Genomic DNA, 23516 nt, shown 5'->3' with positions numbered 1-23516 from the left:
AATTTTTGAATTTCAACATATTGCTGTTTTTATAGTCTCATTTTAAAAGAAACTCAATGTTCAAGAATAATACAAAGAATATCACCCAAATTCCACACTTGCTAACATTTACTGTATTTATTTTCTTTCTCTCTTTCCAATACGGTAATTTTCAAATTCCATTATTCCCTTTACACTATACTAGCTGATATTCTACCATTTGTTCATTTACTGATAGAAGAATAATTTCACAACTTTTATTTCACTCAATGGATTTGAATCCAGTACTATCAATCTTTACTTCAAAGCTAAATTTGCTCCAGCTTTGGCCAGTGTGAGTGTCTTTAAGCTGTCTTACCTGTCCTATGTAAAAGTCTCCGATTTTTGAGCACCCACTTATTGTGTGGCACAAACTACCCCAAATACGAAATAATGATAGATATGCCTAATTTTTTTTTTTTAATCTCTACATTCAAATCAAGAGAAACATCTCTTTGGACTAGACATACAGAGCAATAAATTAAGACTGATGTCAAAGCCTTGATGGACTTGAATCAGAAAACCAGTAGAGGGAGATATGAGTTTGTACAGCATAATAGAGACTATCACAGCAATTAAATTAGCTGTCACTCCATAAGTGTAAGGATTGTAGCAGAATTTCCCCACTCATACATATAATAAGTGAAGAATATTTGATACCTACTCAAGGCTGAGTTGTATATCATCTAACAAAGGTAATGTCAATTAGGGCTGGGTGTAAAAGTCCACTGACTCAGTTCCTGGATCTAGAAGATAACTGTGGGATAGAAGTGCTGAGCTACTACTGTAGGACCTGCTTCCAGACCAGGACCTCAGAGGCCTGGAGAAAACAGCCACAGAACTGCCAGACAAGGAAGGGTGAACATAAAGTCAAATAGGTAAGCAGACAACTTCCCACTCAAGTGTGTGTGTGTGCTCAGTCGTGTCCAACTCTTTGTGACCCCATGGACTATAGCCCACCCAGCTTCTCTGTCCATGAATTTTCCAGGCAAGAATACCAGAGTGGGTTACCATTTCCTACTCCAGGGGACTCTTCCTGACCCAGGAATTGAACCCACATCTCTTGTGTCTCCTGCATTGGCAGTCAGATTCCGCTCAAGACCAAACTACAATTCTAAATCATATAAAGAAATCCGATGACAAGGCTTTAAATATACTGGAGCTAATACATTTAAAATAATAGAAAAGTAAAAGGAACTTTAAAATAGGTATTCCAAAGATCCTCAGAGAGAGCAATGTGGAGTTTGGGGATTTTGCTTCAAAAACCTGTTCTAAAGAAATGAAAATGTTGGCTAAATGAGATAAAAAAGAAAACCATAGCAGCATTGCTTGGCAAGAGCTCATCTGTGGGTTTCTTAGAATGTCTGTATGTCTCCTAGAGTGTTCATACAGAAGCAGGCAGTAAGGAATTTGATTCCTAGAGGGGAAAGGGGAACAGAATGGTATGGCAGGAAATGGTGGATCTGAGAAAGATCACTACTTGAAGCTGGAGCCATCAAGCTACCAGACTTGTGAAAGACAGTTGAAAAACCTCTGCAAATCTCTGGGGCTAGACTGGCAGAAAACAATCTCACTTCTAGGAACTGAGCCAAACCCCCTGCTGTCTCTACGACTGCCTTTGTCAAAGGCTTAGAGCCAGAACTCTAAGACATGATGGTCTGGCCTGATTATGTCCTCTAAAGATGAGTTTATTAATCAATGTCTTAATAGGATATTTTACTTAACATTTTTAGTTAATTGATTGATAAGGTAGCAATAAATTAGTAATGTCACACGAACAAGGGCAAATGACCAGATGGCAGACACATAAGGTTTTCTGTTGCATTCGTTGGGAGAAAACTCAGGAAGGCAGGCTTGCATGGCCCTCATTGCCTGTCACACGATGATGGCACAGAGCAACCTGACAGATATTAGACTCCAGCAGAGGGATCCTGATGATTTGGCCATGGGGCTTCAAGCTAGCTCATTAAAGAAGCCTTAATTATTTCTTTGATATAAATGTGGGGTGGATATAACAGTGATAGAGTGGGAGAAGATGTGGATCTGGCTGTTCCTCCCGACATCCCGCATAAGCAGTTGAGAGGAAAATCAGCACACCCTTGGTATGATCAGAGGCTAGCATCCAAGACTAGTAGACAGTGCTCTATGTAATGGAAGCAAGTTGCTGGATTCACCACACTAGTGTTCATGGTTAGGTATGTACGAGTCTCCTTCTTGGCATTAACAGGGAGCTGGGCTCCATGTTTTGTGGTTAGCTGGGATCTGTTGCCTTAAGCAGTTGGCTTTACTTGGTTTATGAGAAGCTTTGCATAGAGGCAAAGTCCTCTGTAGTTGGTCAGCTGAAGGGAATCAGTCTGGGAAAATCTCTCACTTCTTAGAAACGATAGAGAAAATTTGAACAATACCATTTATAAGTTTGATCTAATGAACAACTGTAAAATACTACTCCAAAGAATCAGAATATGGCTTTTAAAGTATTTTGTTAGTGACTTCTAAAGTAAGTTGCACTTGAGCAGAAAATAAGTTGTGTGTAACATGTAAAAGTTTGTCCATTTAGAAAATGTTTAAAATGCGAGAAACATTTTCTAAATGGACGAACTTTTACATGTTACACACAACTCATTTTCTGCTCAAGTGCAACTTACTTTAGAAGTCACTAACAAAATACTTTAAAAGCCATAGCTGCAGAAATTTTGAAAATATTCTTATAAGATTAAAAATAAAGTTAAATCATAATGAAAGAAGTGAATTTGAAACGAAAAGATGAAACAAACGGATCAGTGTGCCTAGTTGATAGCATAATGACAGAGAGAAATATCTCAAGTTAGTTTAAAACTGTGTATCTCCACTGTGATATATTTTGTGGAAAAGAAAATCTTAAGTTGAGTTCAATAATCATATTGCTAAAAGCAAAACTGGTACTATTTTCCTGAAAATATTGTGTGTGTGTGTTCCAATGTAGGAGCTTCCCCTAGACAAAGATGAGACAATTTAAGTATCAAAAAGAATAAAACTGGCATGACTATTCTGGAAAACTGCAATATGTACTATGACTAAAATATATATTAATATATGTACATATGCATACGTATCTATTATACTATACACACACACACACACACACACACACACACACACATATATATATACACATATCCTATAAATCAGAAATTCCACTCATAGGGATGTCTCCAATGAGTACATATGCTCATTAAGACTTGTACAAGAATGTCCATAGAAACACTATTCTTATAACCAAAACCTGAGGATAACCCAAAAACTCATCAAGATAGAATGGGTAAATAAAAAGTGGCTTAATCCATACATGGAATATTATACAAAAATAAGGATGAACAAACTTTTTATGTAAAGTAACAGAGATGAATTTCACAAACTTAATGTAGAATAAAGGAAGTACAAAGAGTACATACTATATGCAGCCATTTATACTAATGTAAGAAATCCTCAAAAGTAAGCTATGGTGTTAGAAGGCAGGACAAGTTCCCCTAGAAATACTACTACCAAATGTAAGAGATGCTGCTTGAAATAACTAAAATATATACTTATGATTTGTAGACTTATATGCATATGTTATTTTTCAAAGTAGAGTTTACATTAAAAAAGAATCAGAACTTCCACTGCTAGGTGAAATGAGGCAGTTTGCAACAGAGCAGCAGTTTCACCAAAATCAGCTAGGGAAAAAAGAATAGCTACAGTGAATTGTAGCACATCAGATATATTAAAATTCACAAGTTCAAAATGATCCATTTTTAAAGTTTACCATTCACCTTTGGGGGTGATAAGGAATCAAATTATTATTCTAAAACTGATAAATAAAAGGAAAATATTAAGCATTTGTGCTGTCTATCCTACAAATTGTAACAGGGTCACCAAATAATTGATAGAATTACAATATAAAAAGTGCTAGAAGGCTAGAAGGAGTGCTAGAAAGTGCTAAAAGAAGTGTTATATTTAGAAAACTACCATTTTGTAAGATCTAGTGAAATATGAGACCTATGTAATGATGGTCAGTGGCTGCTAAAAACCATTGAAAAGCAGATGAAAGACTTTATGAAAATGAATTCTTTGATCATTTTTAATGTTTTCAAGAGATAATCACACTTTATGTACTTCCTAATGTGATGAAACATGAAATACACACCATAGTTGATGTACTCTGAAGTAAATTAAATCTTATAAAGCCTCCAGAACTAATTACCAGCTTATTGGAAATATTAATACCAGACACAGATTTTGCAATTAGCAAAATACAGAACATGGGGAGTTACACTGGACAAATACCTATTTCTTTTTACAAATGTGTTGAAAGGAAGAAAAAGGGGAGAGAATAAATAGATTAAGAGATATGAGTCTCATCAACCAAACACAACGTGTGAACTATGTTTGAATATTGATTCAAGCAAGGCAATTTGTAAGGGAAAATGTGAGACAATAGGGAAGATTCAGCACTATTTGATAATTTAAGATACTTTCGTTAAACTTTTAGCTGTGATAATAACATTCTGATTGTTATTAAAAAAGAGTCTGTATCTTTTGAATTTCAGACAGAAGTATTTAAGAATGAAGTGAGTTCAAATCTTATGTTTGCTTCAAAATAATCCAGTGAAAGTGAAAAACTAAGGGGTATTTGAACATGATTGACAAAGTTGGTAATTATTGAATCTGGGTGATGGTCCATGGGGATTCACTATACTATTCTATTTCATGTATGTTACAAGTATGTGTGTTAGTCACTCAGTCATGTCTGACTTTGTGACCCCATGGACTATAGCAATATGTTACAAAGATACTACTAAATAAAACCATGCCACTAAATAAATCTTAAGAGAACTATAATTTTTTAGAACTGAATGACAAAAATAAATCATTTATAAACTAATGGCTTTAAAGCAACTAAAGCAACAAATTATTACTTTAAATTCATAAATTAGAAAAGGCTAAATAATTTGAAAATAAATCTCTAAAATATATAAATAAAGAAACTATGGAAAACAGCAGAAATTGGTGCAATAGAAAATAAAGATTCAATGGATTCAATAAGCAATGGATTCAGTCCATTCAACAATACAATGGATTCAATGCCAAGATTCAATAAACACAAAAATTGAAACAATAAAATTGGGAAACATTAAAAAATTGATCAAAAATATCTTAATTGATGTAACACATAGCTAGAGTTGTTAGAACCAAGACAAAGATTCTAACATGAATGAATTAAAGAAAAGATATTAATAATTTAAATTCCCTTTCTGTTAAGCAGTATAAGAAATACATCCTCTTCAATTGTTAACAAGATTGCAAGCAATCAAGAAGCTAAAATCTTAAAAGAGAATAGATTCAGAAAGGTAAACATGGCTCCAAACTTCATTTGTCCTGACAGTATTTGCATATCCAGAAAAAATTGCTATACAACTGAGCCAGATTTTAGTCAGTCTCAGGAGGATAGGGGAATCCATCAAAGTCCAGTATCAAGTTAAAAGGGAGATTTTGATAAACCATGAGCCATTTTAGATAAGACTCTGAACACCAGAGAGTGATGATAATCTGAAAGTAAAACAGTCTCTTAAGGACTTTCAGTCCACTTGTAATTATTGTGTGGTCCAAGGAACCTCAAGCCTAAAATGTTATTTAAAGATGATATGATGGATATGAATATAAAGCCTCTCCAGTACCTGGCAATAGCCAATAAAAATCCTAAGTTTTACTGATTTTTCCAAAAAACGCAAAGTTTTACAAACAAAGATATATTGAAATGCAAGGAAACAAGACATGATAAGAAAATAACAGCATAGACATCAGAAAACAAACCAGAGACAACAAAAAAAGAACCAGAGACATAAAAGTTTGGCAGGAAAGTATAAAAAGTGACATAAAATTTTTTTAATTATATAAATAATAACACTGAGGAATATAGTGATTGAAATTAATTACTCAATGCAAGGTTTAACAACTAAAGAGAATTTTTGGCACTTGCACAGAAACAGATTTATAGATCAATGAATGGAACAGAATAGACAGCACAGAAATTATAAACCTACACTCATACCATCAATTAATCTTTAACAAATAAAGCAAAAATATGCAATGGAGAAAAGACAGTCTCTTCAGCTAGTGGTACTGGGAAAGCTCAATCAGATCGGATCAGATTAGATCAGAAGCTCAGTCGTGTCCGACTCTTTGCGACCCCATGAATCACAGCACGCCAGGCCTCCCTGTCCATCACCAACTCCTGGAGTTCACTCAGACGCACGTCCATCGACTCAGTGATGCCATCCAGCCATCTCATCCTCTGTCGTCCCCTTCTCCTCCTGCCCCCAATCCCTCCCAGAATCAGAGTCTTTTCCAATAAGTCAACTCTTTGCATGAGGTGGCCCAAGTACTGGAGTTTCAGCTTTAGCATCATTCCTTCCAAAGAAATCCCAGGGCTGATCTCCTTCAGAATGGACTGGTTGGATCTCCTTGCAGTTCAAGGGACTCTCAAGAGTTTTCTCCAACACCACAGTTCAAAAGCAAAAATTCTTTGGTGCTCAGCCTTCTTCACAGTCCAACTCACATCTTACATGACCACAGGAAAAACCATAGCCTTGACTAGACGAAACTTTGTTGGCAAAGTAATGTCTCTGCTTTTGAATATGCTATCTAGGTTGGTCATAACTTTCCTTCCAAGGAGTAAGCATCTTTTAATTTCATGGCTGCAGTCACCATCTGCAGTGATTTTGCAGCCCAGAAAAATAAAGTCTGCCACTGTTTCCACTGTTTCCCCATCTATTTCCCATGAAGTGGTGGGACCGGATGCCATGATCTTCGTTTTCTGAATGTTGAGCTTGAAACCAACTTTTTCACTCTCCACTTTCACTTTCATCAAGAGGCTTTTGAGTTCCTCTTCACTTTCTGCCATAAGGCTGGTGTTATCTGCATATCTGAGGTTATTGATATTTCTCCCGGCAATCTTGATTCCAGCTTGTGTTTCTTCCAGTCCAGCGTTTCTCATGATGTACTCTTCATATAAGTTAAATAAACAGGGGGGAAAGCTCAATAGACACATGTAAATCAATGAAATTAGAGTACTCTCTCACACCATATACAAAAATAAACTCAAGTTAGTTTAAAGACTTAAAAATATAAGATTTGACACCATAAAACTCCTAGAAGATAACGTAAAACATTCTTGGACATAAATCATAGCAATATATTCTTAATCTTCCAAAGTAAAAGAAAAGCAAAACTAAGCAAATGCGACCTAATCAAGCTTAAAGCTTTTGCACAGGGAAGGAAACTATCACCAAAATGAAAAGAGCTTCTAAGGAATGGGAGAAAATATGCAAATGATGCAATGATAAATGGTAATATCCAAAATATATATACAGCTCATACAACTTAATATCAAAAAGAAACAAACAACCCAATCAAAAAATAGGCAGGAGACCTAAATAGACATTTCTCCAAAGAACCTACAAATGGCCAACAGGCACATGAAACAATCCTTGGCACCACTAATTATTAGAGAAATGCAAGTCAAAACTACAATGAGGTATCACCTCACACCTGTCAGGATGGCTATCATCAAAAAGTTTGTAAATAATAAATGCTGGAGAAGATGTGGAAAAAAGGGAATTCTTGTACACTGTTGGTGGGAACGTAAATTGGTGCCCCTACTATGAAGAACAGTATGGAAGTTCCTTAAAAACCTAAAAATAGAACTACTGTATGACCCACCAATTCCACTCCTGGGTATATATCCAGAAAAAATGAAAACAGTAATGCAAAAAGATGCATGCACCCCAATGTTCATAGCAGCAATATTTTATAATAGCCAAGACAAGAAGCAACCTGAGTGTCCATAAACAGACCAAAAAAGAAAATGTGATATTTAAATACAATGGAATGTTATTCAGGCATAAAAAAGAATGAAATATTGCCATCTGCAGCAACATGGATGGATACAGAGAATATCATACTAAGTCAAGTAAGTCAAAGAAAGACAAATATTACATGATATCACTTAAATATGGCATCTAAAAAATAATACAAATGAATCTCTATGCAAAACAGAAACAGACTCACAGACAGAACACACACACTAGTGGTTACTGAAGGGAAGAAGAGGGGAGCTGGGATAAATTAGAAGTATGGGTTAACAGATACAAACTACTACATATAAAATAGATAAACAACAAGGATTTACTGTATAGCACAGGGAGCTATATTCAATATCTTTTAACTACTTATAATGGAAAATAATCTGAATATATATATATATATCACTGAATCACTTTTCTGTATAGCTGAAACTAACAAATATTATAAATTAACTATTCTTTAATATTTTAAGTGACAAATATTAAGAAAAATAATATAAATTGTAAGACTGAGAATATGATTGAAATTAATTACTCATGCAAGGCTAAACCAATACAATATTGTAAAGTTAAAAAATAAAAATATATATATATATAAAATATAAAAAAATATTAAAAAACAACTGAAGAGAATTTGTGAACATGAAATTAAGAACCACAAAAATAGAAAATGCAAAAAGCTAAGTTAAAATGACATAAAATTAAATAGAAGTTCTATAATGTTTTAACTTAAATCCTACTTTAAAAAAGAAAAATAGAGCATATTTGGTAATAAAAATTTTGAAAAATATTTTAGAGTGGTGAAAAATGTCAGTACAGAATTCTGGAACTTGCAGCATAAATAACAAGAAATTTAAGCATAGAAGCATCACAGTGAAACTACAAGAAATCAAAGATGAAGCAGAAGAAAAAGCTGCAAGACTAACAGAAAAACTAATTTTAAAAAACTGTGACATATTGACAGTTGACTTCTCAACTGAAACAAAAGAAACCAGCAAATAGTGAAATTATATCATCAAATTTTCTGCAGCAAAACAAAATTCTAACAACCTAGAATTATATGAATTGCAAAAAATATCCTTTAATGACTAAGTAAAATAAACTTTTTTATAAGAAAATTTGGATTTGCCATCAGCAAACACAGTCTAGAGTAATTCATAAAGGATACCACAAGCAAGGGGAAAAAATCAACTGGAAATTCAGAGATTCAGGAAAAAACAAAAAGCCTCCAACATTGTTGTATATGTGGCTAAACTAAAAGGACATGAACCTTAAACAGCAATGATGAATGACATATTTGGAAGTTTATAAAATACAGGTCGAAGATATCATGCAAATCAGTAGAGGAATAAATGTAATTAATGTGCTATGGTCTTTTTATTCTTTAATAAGGGTAAAATTATTATTATATTTTAATAAGTAAAGGTGGCTTTTTTAAAAAAAGCTGTCTTAAAACTTAATATTCAGTAAGCTAAGATCATGGCATCCAATCCCATTGCTTCATGGCAAATAGATGGGGAAAAAAATGGAAATGGTGGTAGATTTTATTTTCTTAGGCTCCAAAATACTGCAGATGGTGACTGCAGTCATGAAATTAAAAGACATTTGCTTCTTGAAAGAAAACCTAGACCGTGTATTAAAAAGCAGAGACATCACTTTGCAAACAAAAGTCCATAAACTCAAAGCTATGGCTTTTCCAGTAGTCATGTATGGATGTCAGAGTTGGACCATAAATAAGGCTGATCGCTGAAGAATTGGTTTTTGAACTGTGGTGCTGGAGAACACTCTTGAGGGTCCCTTGGATAGCAAGGAGATTAAACCAGTCAATTCTAAAGGAAATCAACCCTGAATATTCATTGGAAGGACTGATGCTGAAACTGAAGCTCCAATCTTTGGCCACCTGATGCAAAGAGCCAACTGATTGGAAAAGACCCTGCTGCTGGGAAATATCGAAGGTAGGAGGAGAAGTGGGTGACAGAGGATGAGATGGGTGGATGGATGGAATCACCAAATTAATGGAAATGAGCTTAAGCAAATTCCAGAAGATAGTGAAGGACAGAAAAGCTTGGCATTCTGCAGTCCAAGAGGTCAAGAAGAGTCAGACAAGGCTGAATGACTCAACAACAACAATAAGTAGAGGATGTACCTTAGAATTTCTAGGTAAGCCTAATAATGAATAGAAAGAGGGCATAATGTTCAAAATAGTAACAGTGAAAAAATTGATAAATGGTAATATGTATAATTTATCAATACAATTGATAAATGGTAATATATACAATTTAAGATGGCAAGAGTGAACGTCAACATTCTAGGAAACAGCGAACTAAAATGGACTGGAATGGGTGAATTTAACTCAGATGACCATTATATCTACTACTGTGGGCAGGAATCCCTCAGAAGAAATGGAGTGGCCATCATGGTCAACAAAAGAGTCCAAAATGCAGTACTTGGATGCAATCTCAAAAATGACAGAATGATCTCTGTTCGTTTCCAAGGCAAACCATTCAATATCACAGTAATCCAAGTCTATGCCCCAACCAGTAACGCTGAAGAAGCTGAAGTTGAACGGTTCTATGAAGACCTCCAAGACCTTTTAGAACTAACACCCCAAAAAGATGTCCTTTTCATTATAGGGGACTGGAATGCAAAAGTAGGAAGTCAAGAAACACCTGGAGTAATAAGCAAATTTGGCCTTGGAATACAGAATGAAGCAGGGCAAAGACTAATAGAGTTTTGCCAAGAAAATGCACTGGTCATAGCAAACACCCTCTTCCAACAACACAAGAGAAGACTACACATGGACATCATCAGATGGTCAACACCGAAATCAGATTGATTATATTCTTTGCAGCCTAAGATGGAGAAGCTCTATACAGTCAACAAAAACAAGACCAGGAGCTGACTGTGGCTCAGATCATGAACTCCTTATTGCCAAATTCAGACTTAAATTGAAGAAAGTAGGGAAAACCACTAGACCATTCAGGGATGACCTAAATAAAATCCCTTATGATTATACAGTGGAAGTGAGAAATAGATTTAAGGGACTAGATCTCATAGATAGAGTGCGTGATGAACTATGGATGGAGGTTTGCGACATTGTAGAGGAGACAGGGATCAAGACCATCCCCATGGAAAAGAAATGCAAAAAAGCAAAATGGCTGTCTGAGGAGGCCTTACAAATATCTGTGAAAAGAAGAGAAGCAAAAAGCAAAGGAGAAAAGGAAAGATACAAGCATCTGAATGCAGAGTTCCAAAGAATAGCAAGAAGAGATAAGAAAGCCTTCCTTAGCAATCAATGCAAAGAGATAGAGGAAAACAACAGAATGGGAAAGACTAGAGATCTCTTCAAGAAGATTAGAGATACCAAGGGAACATTTCATGCAAAGATGGGCTCGATAAAGGACAGAAATGGTATGGACCTAACAGAAGCAGAAGATATTAAGAAGAGATGGCAAGAATACACAGAAGAACTGTACAAAAAGATCTTCACGACCCAGATAGTCACGATGGTATGATCACTCACTTAGAGCCAGACATCCTGGAATGTGAAGTCAAGTGGCCCTTAGAAAGCATCACTATGAATAAAGCTAGTGGAGGTGATAGAATTCCAGTTGAGCTATTTCAAATCCTGAAAGATAATGCTGTGAAAGTGCTGCACTCAATATGCCAGCAAATTTGGAAAACTCAGCAGTGGCCACAGGACTGGAAAAGGTCAGTTTTCATTCCAATCCCAAAGAAAGGCAATGCCAAAGAATGCTCAAACTACTGCACAATTGCACTCATCTCATACGCTAGTAAAGTAATGCTCAAAATTCTCCAAGCCAGGCTTCAGCAATACGTGAACCGTGAACTTCCAGATGTTCAAGCTGGTTTTAGAAAAGGCAGAGGAACCAGAGATCAAATTGCCAATATCCGCTGGATCATGGAAAAAGCAAGAGAGTTCCAGAAACACATCTATTTCTGCTTTATTGACTATGCCAAAGCCTTCGACTGTGTGGATCACAATAAACTGTGAAAAATTCTGAAAAAGATGGGAATAGCAGACCACCTGACCTGCCTCTTGAGAAACCTATATGCAGGTCAGGAAGCAACAGTTAGAACTGGACATGACACAACAGACTGGTTCCAAATAGGAAAAGGAGTACGTCAAGGCTGTATATTGTCACCCTGCTTATTTAACTTCTATGCAGAGTATATCATGAGGAATGCTGGGCTGGAAGAAGCACAAGCTGGAATCAAGATTGCCAGGAAAAATATCAATAACCTCAGATATGCAGATGACACCACCCTTATGGCTGAAAGTGAAGAGGAACTAAAAAGACTCTTGATGAAAGTGAAAGTGGAGAGTGAAAAAGTTGGCTTAAAGCTCAACATTCAGAAAATAAAGATCATGGCATCTGGTCCCATCACTTCATGGCAAATAGATGGGGAAACAGTGGAAACAGTGGCAGACTTTATTTTTCTGGGCTCCAAAATCACTGCAGATGGTGACTGCAGCCATGAAATTAAAAGATGCTTACTCCTTGGAAGAAAAGTTATGACCAACCTAGACAGCATATTCAAAAGCAGAGACATTACTTTGGCAACAAAGGTCCGTCTAGTCAAGGCTGTGGTTTTTCCAATGGTCATGTATGGATGTGAGAGTTGGACTGTGAAGAAAGCTGAGCACCGAAGAATTGATGCCTTTGAACTGTGGTGTTGGAGAAGACTCTTGAGAGTCCCTTGGACTGCAAGGAGATCCAACCAGTCCATTCTAAAGGAGTCCATCCCTGGGATTTCTTTGGAAGGAATGATGCTAAAGCTGAAACTCCAGTACTTTGGCCACCTCATGTGAAGAGTTGACTCATTGGAAAAGACTCTGATTCTGGGAGGGATTGGGGGCAAGAGGAAAAGGGGACGACAGAGGATGAGATGGCTAGATGGCATCACCGACTCCTTGGACGTGAGTTTGAGTGAACTCCAGGAGTTGGTGATGGACAGGGAGGCCTGGCGTGCTGCGATTCATTGGGTTGCAAAGAGTCGGACATGACTGAGCGACTGAACTGAACTGAACTGCAGGATAAACGTTAGTATGAGAGATGTCTGAAGGAAGCAGTCTCATCCAAAAGCTGAAAAATAAGAAATATGAACATGCAGCAGTGGACAGGAATCAGAGAAACACAGTACACCTCTGTGAACAAAACAGACAGGGAGAAAGCAATTATAAGGGCTTTGACCTAGAAAAGTATTCTCTGCAATAAATAAAGAGCTTATAGTTTTATCCTTATAGTTAATATTTTTCTCAATGTTTTGATTATGTATTCCCTTAAGGCAAGCTTTCTTGAGCTAGGTATTCAGAGTACAGTACATAGAACTCAAAATGATTTGTAGAATAGACAGAGACCAGAAGAACTGAAGACTGTTGGTAAAAAAGTCAAGATCTGGATATTCAACTAACATATTGAATTAAGTGGGCAAAGAGATAAATAGGGGAAAAAAATCACGATATTAGAAAATGGTAGCCACAGTTTATATTTTATTATTTTGTTTGGTTTCTGCAATCATTGATAAAATCTCATTTCTCATTCTAATTTTCTACCTCTCAAGGGAAAGCAAATCAGGTATCACAATCAATTTGACTTTTTTTTAATACCTTTAAAATGCAGCCAAGTATTCAGTTAACAGTGGTGGTAAAATCTATTTTTACTCCACTCCATTATGAAACCAAACGGAATCAATGCAAAGACTGAAAAACAGAAAAAAAATTTTTTCCATTGCAAAGGTCAAGAATCTCGAATTGAATTGTGATGAATATTTGGCAAATAAAATAGAAGTCTTTTCTTTAAATATAAGCCCATAGCATTTCCTTAAGCTTAACTCTGGCGATCCATGTTGATGCGTCTATATTGAATAATTTAACTTTGCAATATATTGTCTATAATTTCAAATTTCATTTTTTTAAGTGGAGCAACAAATTGATGACACTTATGAAAAAACCTGAGTTCAGAATCCTTTTCAATTTCTTTGGCTTCTTACACCTAATTTAGAGTAATTGTTAGTGATTTCCCCCTTATCACTTCTTCCAAAAACATTCAATTGAGTTTCAATAAACAACCTTTTTAAATATTATTTTACATAGAATTTTAACTAAATTACCAGATAAATAAAAATATAAGCTACATAAACAGATCTGCATACAAACACACTGACTTTAGTGAACACACAAAGCAGCTTAGGAGAGCAGGAGAGCAAAGAGACGCTAGAACAGTACCCTTTAGCCATTAGCCCTAAAATCAGACCAGCCTAGATCATGAAGTCACCACATGGAAAAGAGCTGCACTGAGTTATCACATTTTGTGTAGGCACCAAGTAAATTTATGTTATATCAAGTCATTGAGAGGTTGGAGTTATATGCTAATTCAGCATAACCTAATTATTATACCAATCCTGAAAACTCTTATGTCTGCCATATATTAGAGTTTTCATCTACTCTTGCAGCTAACTCTGTCATGTTTCAAGCTCTGTCCAATGAGAGTCAAGATGATATCTGTAGGAGTATTCTGGAAAAAAAAAAAATTTCACTTTCCTCATTAAAAGGACAAATGCAATTGACTGTATTTTACTTACTTGACTGTAAACATCTTATGATCATAGATGACAATATGAGGACAGAAGGTCCACATACTAAGGATGATAAAGAAGAAAAAAACAGCTTGGATTTGTTGAGTAGTTTCGTTGATACCAATACCACAAACAATTATCTACCTACTTCTGGATTTCTTGTTATGTGCAGAAAGGATATTTTTTGAACAGACTATTTGATAAATTAAAGTTGAGTAATATATATTATAATATATAAATATACCTGCCATGTCTTCTTTATCCATTCCTCTGTTGATGGTACATATGTTGCTTCCATATCTTAGCTGTTGTAAATAATGCTACAATCAACAGAGGTACATGTATCTTTTCTTTTTTATTGGAATATAATTGTTTACAATGTTACATTAGTTTCTGTAGTACATCGTCATAATTCAGCCATATGTATACATATATCTGCTCCCCCTTGAGTCTCCCTCCCACCTTCACCCCCATTGCATCCATTTAAGTCATGACAGAGCACCAAGCTGAGCTTCCTGTGCTGTACAACAGTATCCTGCAAGCTATCTGTTTTACACATGGTAGTATATATATATCAATGCTAATCTCTCAATCCATACCCCAGTTTCCTCCCCACGCTGTGTCCACAAGTCTAAACCATAACTCAAAAAGACACATGTACCCCGATGTTCACTGAAGCATTAATTACAACAATGAGGACATGGAAGAAGCCCAGATGTCCACTGACAGATAAATGGATAAAGAAGATGGAATATATACAATGGAGTATTACTCAGCCTTAAAAAGGAACAAATGTGAGTCAGTTTTAGTGAGGTGGATGAACCTAGAGCCTGTCATATAGAGTAAAGTAAGTCAGAGAGAGTAAAACAAATATCGTATATTAACACATATGGATGAAATCTAGAAAAATGGTACTGATGAACCTATTTGCAGGGAAGGAATAGAGGTATAGACATATATCTTTTCTAATTAGTGTTTTTGTTTTTTTAGGTAAATATCCAGGAATGGAATTGCAGGGTCATATGGTAGATGGACAGGGAGGCCTGGTGTGCTGCAATTCATGGGGTCGCAAAGAGTTCGACACAACTGAGCGACTGAAATGAACTGAACTGAACTGAATACTTTTTTCTATAGTGGCTGTACCAAATTACATTCCCACCAACAGTGTGTGAGTCCCCTTTTCTCCACAACTGCATCAACACTTGTTATATGCTGCTGTTTTTTATAACAGTTCTGACAGGTGTGAGGTGATATATGAGTGTGTTCTTTCATTTCCCTGATGATTAGTGCCACTGAGCATCTTTTCATGTGCCTGTTGCCTAAATATATGTCTTCTCTGGAGAAATGTTTGTCACATTCTCTGTCCATTTTTTAATCAGGTTGTTTGTTTTTTAGATGTTGAGTCATGTGAATTCTTCATATATTTTGGATTTTAGCCCCTTACTGGATATATCATTTGCAAATATCTTCTCCTGTGAAGCAGCCAGCCTTTTCATTTTGATAGTTTCCTCTCTGTGCAAAAGCTTTTTAGTTCAATATAGTCCCATTTATTTATTTTTGCTTTTGTTTCCCTTGCCGGAGGAGATATGTTAATCAGAGAGTCTGTTAGAGTTTAAAACATTCCTAACAGATAGGAATCTAAACCCATCCTACTTAAAGTCTGATCAGCTTACAAGCAAATAATAAGCTGTGTCAGAGTGTAAAGTATCTGTGTCCTTAAGCACACTGTTTTCATTTATACATAGCAAGTGTTTTGATTTACATTTTAGCGCAAACTCCTTATAATTTTGAAACTGGTAACAGCCAGTAGCAGGCTGGCTACTTAAAGTAGCACAGTTCCAGTTATTCTGAATAAAATTTTTAAATACTCTTTTTGTAATCTGTGCTGTATTTCTATTCAAGCTGGTAGCATAATTTTAAGGCATAATGAACAATTTACTATTGAAAATCCCAGATTTTTTTCTGATAGATTTGACAAGTTTCACTGTCTTTAACTGCAATTTCTGTGATACATAACCCTTGTGTACACAATATCTTTTCATTTCTCTGCATCAGAGAATAATTTTAAAGATATTTCAAGTACAAATTAAGGTGTCACATTTAAGAAAAATATGACAGAAATTTAATACAAGTATCTAAAATGACGGTTCGTATTACATAAACAATGACAATTATGTCACAGTGAACCCCTCTGCCAAGTGTCTGAAGACTTTTCTTTAATATAAAACAAAGGATGTGTCTTTATATTAGAAACTTAAAAATGGAAAAGAAAATGTGTCCTAAAGCTGACACAACTTTTAACAGTTTTGCCCATAGAATTCAGTGAATAAAGGAAATGTCATGATTTTAGATTCTTAGTTTCCTTGTTTAATCACAGTCCTTTAAGTCTATATTACAATCATAGATGTAAAGTTATATGTGAATATGTAAATATAAAACATAGGCCATAACACCAGAACTCCTAGAATCTGAACATCTATGTAGATAAAAGGAGAATTGCTCTGATAAAGTGCTGTCCCAAAATGGGATTTGATAATAGTTCAAGAATGTGATGTAATCCTAGAGTCATACAATTTTCCCCAAATAAGAAAATAATTATTTATAATTGATTTCAAAATAAGAGTATCAGCTCTATGTTACTGACAGAAATGAGTATGTCTTAAACTATGCTGAAAAAGACCAATTTCTTTAATTTCTAATCTATCTCAAGAACACCTTAGTAAAACACAATAAAAACAGATTTCTAGAAAAAGTGATCACAAGCTTTTATATCACAGAAAAGTCAAGTTTCTATAAAAGTTTCTAAATGCTATGGTCAGTTTCTGCACTTATCTTGCCATGTACTAGGAACAAATAAGTGGTAGGTTGACACCACCTGCAACATTGAGCTCTGGTTTGTTACTGTTGTTGACCAAAGACCATTAATGATTCTTCTAGATTTTTTGTTATTATTGTCATATTTGTGTTCTATGTTTCTTGACAATAAAAATATATAATAGGCAATGATTCTTTGGGAATCTGTGAGGTAAACTGTATGTTTATTTCATCTCAAAAAGCTGTACCACAAACAACACAATAAAAAGGCAACCAATAGAATGAAAGTATTTTCAAACCACATATCTAATAAAGGGTTAGTAGCCAAGATAAATAAGGAACTTAAACATTTCAATAGTTAAAATTAATAAATTAATTTTGAAAATGGGCACAGGACTTGGATGGACACTTCTACAAAAAAGGCATGCAAATAGCCTACATATACCAGAAAAGATATTTATCACTAATCAGCTGCTGCTGCTAAGTCACTTCAGTCGTGTCCAACTCTGTGCGACCCCATAGACAGCAGCCCACCAGGCTCCCCCATCCCCGGGATTCCCCAGGCAAGAACACTGGAGTGGGTTGCCATTTCTTTCTCCAATACATGAAAGTGAAGAGTGAAACTGAAGTTGCTCAGTCGTGTCCGACTCTTAGCGACCCCATGGACTGCAGCCCACCCGGCTCCTCCGTCCATGGGATTTTCCAGGCAAGAGTACTGGAGTGGGGTACCATTGCCTTCTCCCACTAATCAGCAGAGGGATGCAAATCAAAACCACAATGAGATATTACCTCATACAAATTTGGGTAGCCAGAATCAAAAGAATTAAATAAGTAAATTTAATATAACAAATATTTGGAGAAATTGAGACTCTTGTGCATTGTTGGTAGGAATGCAAATAGTGCAGTTGTTATGGAAAATAGTATGAAGTTTCCTCAAAAATTAAAGAATTATTATATGAGTCAGCAACCTTACTTCTGGATATTTATACAATAGAATTTAAATCAGGCTCTCAAAGAGACATTTGCCCTCCTGTGTTTATTGAACCATTATTTACAGTAGTTAAGACATAGAAGCAACTAAATGTCCATTGACAGATGAATGGATAGAGAAAATGTTATATATATATAAAATGTAATATTTTTCAGCCTTATAGAAAGGAAATTGTGTCATATTCAACAGTGTGGATGAAACTTTAGAACACTATGTTACTTGAAATAAGCCAGTCCCAGAAAGACAAATATGACATAAACCACTTATACACTTATATTAAGTAATTAAGTAGTCAAATGTATAGAAGTATAAAGTACAATGCTGGATGCCAAGAGTTGGGAGAGGGGGAAGTTAAGAGTTGCTGTTGAATGCATATAGAATTTCAGTTATGCAAGATGAAAAAGTTCTAGAGAGATCTGCTTTCCTACATTGTGCTTATAGATAATACTGTACTGTACACTTAAAAATTTGTTATGCAGGTGTATCTTGTATTATTCATTATAACACATTCTAAAAAATAAAACCAATATCAATAATACAAAACAAGACTCAGAATAGAGGGATAAGAAGGAACTTTGACCTTCAACTCTCTATTCTAATCTATGAATTGATATTTATCCTTAATAAACAAATATAAAGAAAAAAGGATAAGAAGAACATTGAAAAATCCTTTGAAAAATATACTTCCTATATTTAGGAACATGAAGAAATTATGAGCATAATATAGAAATGAAAAAAATTGTAAATACACAAAAAGAATTTCTAGAAAGAAAAAATATCTGAAATAAGAAATATATGGGGTTAACAACATATTGGGGTAAAAATGTCACCCCACTCAAGTATCCTTGCCTAGAAAATTCCCTGGGCAGAGAAGCTTGGCAGGCTACGTACAGTCCATGGATCCGCAGAGTCGTACACAACTGAGCAACTGAATACAACATATTAGAAAAGAAAAAGAAAAATCACTGAACTTGAATATGTAATAACAGAAACCACTCAAAAATGTAGCAGAATGAGAAAAAGAAAAATGAGCAGAGTTTAGTGACATGTTTGACAATATTAAATAGAATAATGTACATATAAATGGGATCCCAGGAGGAGAGACAGTGGATGGACAGGATAAATATTTTAAAAATTTCAAAAAAGTTCAAAACTTTATGAAAAGGATAAACCCACAGGCCAAAAACTGGTCAAACTACATAAAGGATAAATGTAAATCATATTAGGGCACATGACAGATTGCTGGAAGAAATTAAAAATGCAAACATCTTAAAAGCAGTCAAACATAGTCAATTTTCAGTGCAGTCCTCAGTCATGCCTGACTCTTTGCAATCCCATGAACTGCAGCACACCAGGCCTCCTTATCCATCACCAACTGCCAGAGTCTACCCAAACCCATGTCCATTAAGTTGGTGATGCCATCCAACCATCTCATCCTCTGTTGTCCCCTTCTCTTCCTGCCCTCAATCTCTCCCAGCATCAGGATCTTTTCAAATGAGTCAGTTCCTCGCATCAGGTGGCCAAAGTATTGGAGTTACAGCTTCAGCATCAGTCCTTCAAATGAACACTTAGGACTGATTTCCTTTAAGATGGACTGGTTGGATCTCCTTGCAGTCCAAGGGACTCTGAAGAGTCTTCTCTAACACCACAGTTCAAAAGCATCAATTCTTAGGTGCTCAGCTTTTTTATAGTCCAACTCTCACATCCATACATGACTATGGAAAAACCATAGCCTTGACTAGACAGGCCTTTGTTGACAAAGTAATGTCTCTGCTTTTTAATATGCTATCTAGGTTGGTCATAACTTGCCTTCCAAGGAGTAAGAATCTTTTAATTTTATGGCTACAATCACCATCTGCAGTGATTTTGGAGTACCCAAAATACAGTCTGACACTGTTTCCATTGTTTCCCCATCTATTTGCCATGAAGTGGCGGGACTGGATGCCATGATCTTAGTTTTCTGAATCTTGAGCTTTAAGCCAACTTTTTCACTCTCCACTTTCACTTTCATCAAGAGGCTTTTTAGTTCTTCACTTTCTGCCATAAGGGTGGTGTCATCTGCATATCTGAGGTTATTGATATTTCTCCTGGCAATCTTGATTTCAGCTTGTGCTTCCTTCAGCCCAGCATTTCTCATGATGTACTCTGCATAGAAGTTAAATAAGCATGGTGACAATATACAGTCTTGACGGACTCCTTTTTCTATTTGGAACCAGTCTGTTGTTTCATGTCCAGTTCTAACTGTTGCTTCCTGACCTGCATACAGGTTTCTCAAGAGTCAGGTCAGGTGGTCTGGTATTTCCATCTCTTTCAGAATTTTCCACAGTTTATTGTGATTCACACAGTCAAAGGCTTTGGCATAGTCAATAAAGCAGAAATAGATGTTTTTCTGAAACTCTCTTGCTTTTTTGATGATCCAGGTACAGAGAAACAAATATAAGGATGACAATAGAATTTCTCATCTTATTTTTATGAACAATACTATCAACTAGCTGGATCTGATTAACAATCAAAGAACTCTCAAGCCAACAAGAGCAGAACAGGCATTATTTTCAACTACACACAAAACATTTACTATGATAACACATATTCTAAGCCATAAAATAATTCAATAGATCTCAAAGTACTGAAATCATAAACACAGCAGAATTAAACTAGAAATCCAAATTTTAGAAAAGGTATTCAGAAAAGCCCTCAATATTTATCAATTAAACACACTTCTAAATAACCCACAAGTCCATGAGGAAATCAGAGGTAAGCAGACTTGATTTTATTTCTAACAAAAGTTGGCAGATGCTCCAAAATCAGTGTTCAGAGAGAAAAATGATTGCATTAGTGCTTTTATTATTAGAAAAGAAGAAAGACTGAAAAAAATCAATGATTAACACTTCTATCTTTAAAATTTTGAGAAAGGAAAACAAATTAAAACCAAAGTAAGGAGAAGAAAGGAAGTAAGAGCAGTAACTGATTACATTTAAAAGACAGTAAAAATAGAGAAACTCAATGAAATCAAATACTGGCTTGTAAATCAATAAAATTCATATATTTCTAATCAGAGGGATAAAGAAAAAGAGAAGACAAAGATCAGCAATATCAGTTAGAGAGGGGACAACACTATATATCCACAGGCATGAAACATTTAACAAGAAATTATTATGAAAAAGTTAATGCCAATAATTTTGACAATTAGATGTAATGGGAAAATCTCTTTAAAGACATAAACTACCCAACCTTAAATAAGAATAACTTGAATAATTCTATATCTCTAAAAGGAATTGAAGTTCTACTTAGAAACATCCCCACAAAGAAAACTTCAGGTGACTTCACTCATGAATTACACAAAATACTTAAGAAAAAAGTGATACCAATTCTACAAAAACTCTTGCAGAAAATTAAGAGGAAGTAACACTTCCTAACTCATTCTACAAGGCCACTTTAGTAATTAGACAAAGTAATTACAGGAAAACTATAGAACAGCATCTATTATAAATGCAAAAATATTTAATAATAAAGAGTAATATATCCAAATGCCTCTATGGGTCTTATCTGAGGAATGGTTTAACTGAAAATCAATGCAGTTTGCCATATAAACAAACTTTTAAAGAAAACAATATGATCATCTTAATAGAAGAAGAAAAAGCATTTGACAAAATCCATTTACACATTCTTGGATTTAAAAACTCTTCAGCATACTAGGAATGCAAAGGAAGATTCTCAACATGAAAAATTGCCATCACTTAATGTTAATAGTTCATGTCATTGACTGAATGTTTGTCCCTAATATGAGGAACAAGGCAAGTTCTATTCAACATTATACTGGAAGATCTCCCCAATGCAATTAGCCAAGACAAAGGAGAGGGAAAAAAGATACTCATTTTGGAAAGAAAATAGTAAAAAAGCTCTTTAAAGACAACATGATTGTATGTATACAAAATCCAATGGAATCTATAAAAAAGCTCCTAAATTTAATGAGGGCTTCCTTGGTGGCTCAGCGATAAAGAACCTGCTTCCCAATGTGGGAGACATGGGTTAGATGCCTAGGCTGGGAAAAACCCCTGGAGAAGGAAATGGCAGCCACTCCAGTATTTTTGCCTAGGAAATCCCATGGACTGAGGAACTTTGCCGGCTACCATCCATGGGGTTGCAAAAGAGTCGGACATGACTTAGCAACTAAAATGTATAATATATGCACACTGAAAACTACAAAACATTGTTTAAAAAGAAATTTAAAAGTACTGAAATGGAGAAATATGCTGTGTTCATGAGTGGATAATGTGAAAATGTCAATTGTCCCTAAATTTATCTATAGAGTCAACTAAATCCTAATTAAAAATCCTAGCAAGCACTATTTTTGGTAGACAATAAATTGATTCTAAAATTCAGATAGAAATGCAAAGAGCCTAATATAACCAAAACAACTGAGCAAAGAACAAATTTGGAAAACTAATACTATCTAATTTGAAAACATTATGAATCTATAGTAATCAAGAAATGTGATATTAATATAAAGACAAGTATATCAATGAAAACAAGATAAACAAGCCCACAAATAAATGATCAACTGATTTTTGACAAAAAGTGAGAAGTAAATTCAGTGGAGGAATAATGTTCTTTCTAACAAACGCTTTTAAAAAATTAAATGTCAATGTATTAAAAAAGGACTTTGATATTCAGCACCAAATACAAATAGTAGCACCAAATACAAATAGTAACCCCAAATGGATCATAGATCTAAAAGCAGAAATGAAATATTTAAAAACTGTCTTAAGAAAACATAGGAGAAAACTTTTTACTTTGGATTGCAAAAAAAGTTCTTAGATACAACATCGAAAGCATGACCCATAAAAGAAAAAAAATAGTAAGTTTTATTAGTTTAGAAAACTACTTGCTTAATATAATTCAAGTTAAATTTTATTTTAAATCTGCTCTCTTTAAGTTTCCTTCTATGAAACCATGCATCAGACAGCACAGAGGAGGCAAAGTACATAAGTAAATATTTAATCTCTTTTCTACAATATCAATGTCTAAAGTTCACAAATAATGAAACAACTTTGCTATTGCATATTTATTAATCAGTAAACTCATAAAAGCCTAGGCTCAATGTAATTATTTTACTGTTAGCTAAGAATCTCCTAATTAACTCATCTTTTATCTCATATACCATTCCCATGAACTTCATGGGAAATATAGAAGAACATCTGCACTAATCTCAA

General features: G+C 34.9%; 1 protein-coding gene across 1 annotated transcript in view; it reads left to right on the top strand.

Moving 5' to 3' along the window:
* The first annotated feature begins 2016 nt into the window (after positions 1–2016).
* Positions 2017–23516, top strand: part of GC (GC vitamin D binding protein) — a 198830-nt gene continuing 177330 nt past the window's right edge. Inside the window, exons 1-2 of the mRNA XM_055587417.1 lie at positions 2017–2120; positions 4526–4604. Of these exons, the coding sequence (XP_055443392.1) occupies positions 2017–2120; positions 4526–4604 (183 nt within the window). The remainder of the gene's footprint in view (positions 2121–4525; positions 4605–23516) is intronic.

This window comes from Bubalus kerabau, chromosome 7 (assembly GCF_029407905.1).
Source record: "Bubalus kerabau isolate K-KA32 ecotype Philippines breed swamp buffalo chromosome 7, PCC_UOA_SB_1v2, whole genome shotgun sequence".
Classification (NCBI taxonomy): Eukaryota; Metazoa; Chordata; class Mammalia; order Artiodactyla; family Bovidae; genus Bubalus; species Bubalus kerabau.
The sequence above is the reverse complement of the archived record's forward strand: the minus strand, read 5'-3'. Positions and strand labels throughout refer to the sequence as shown.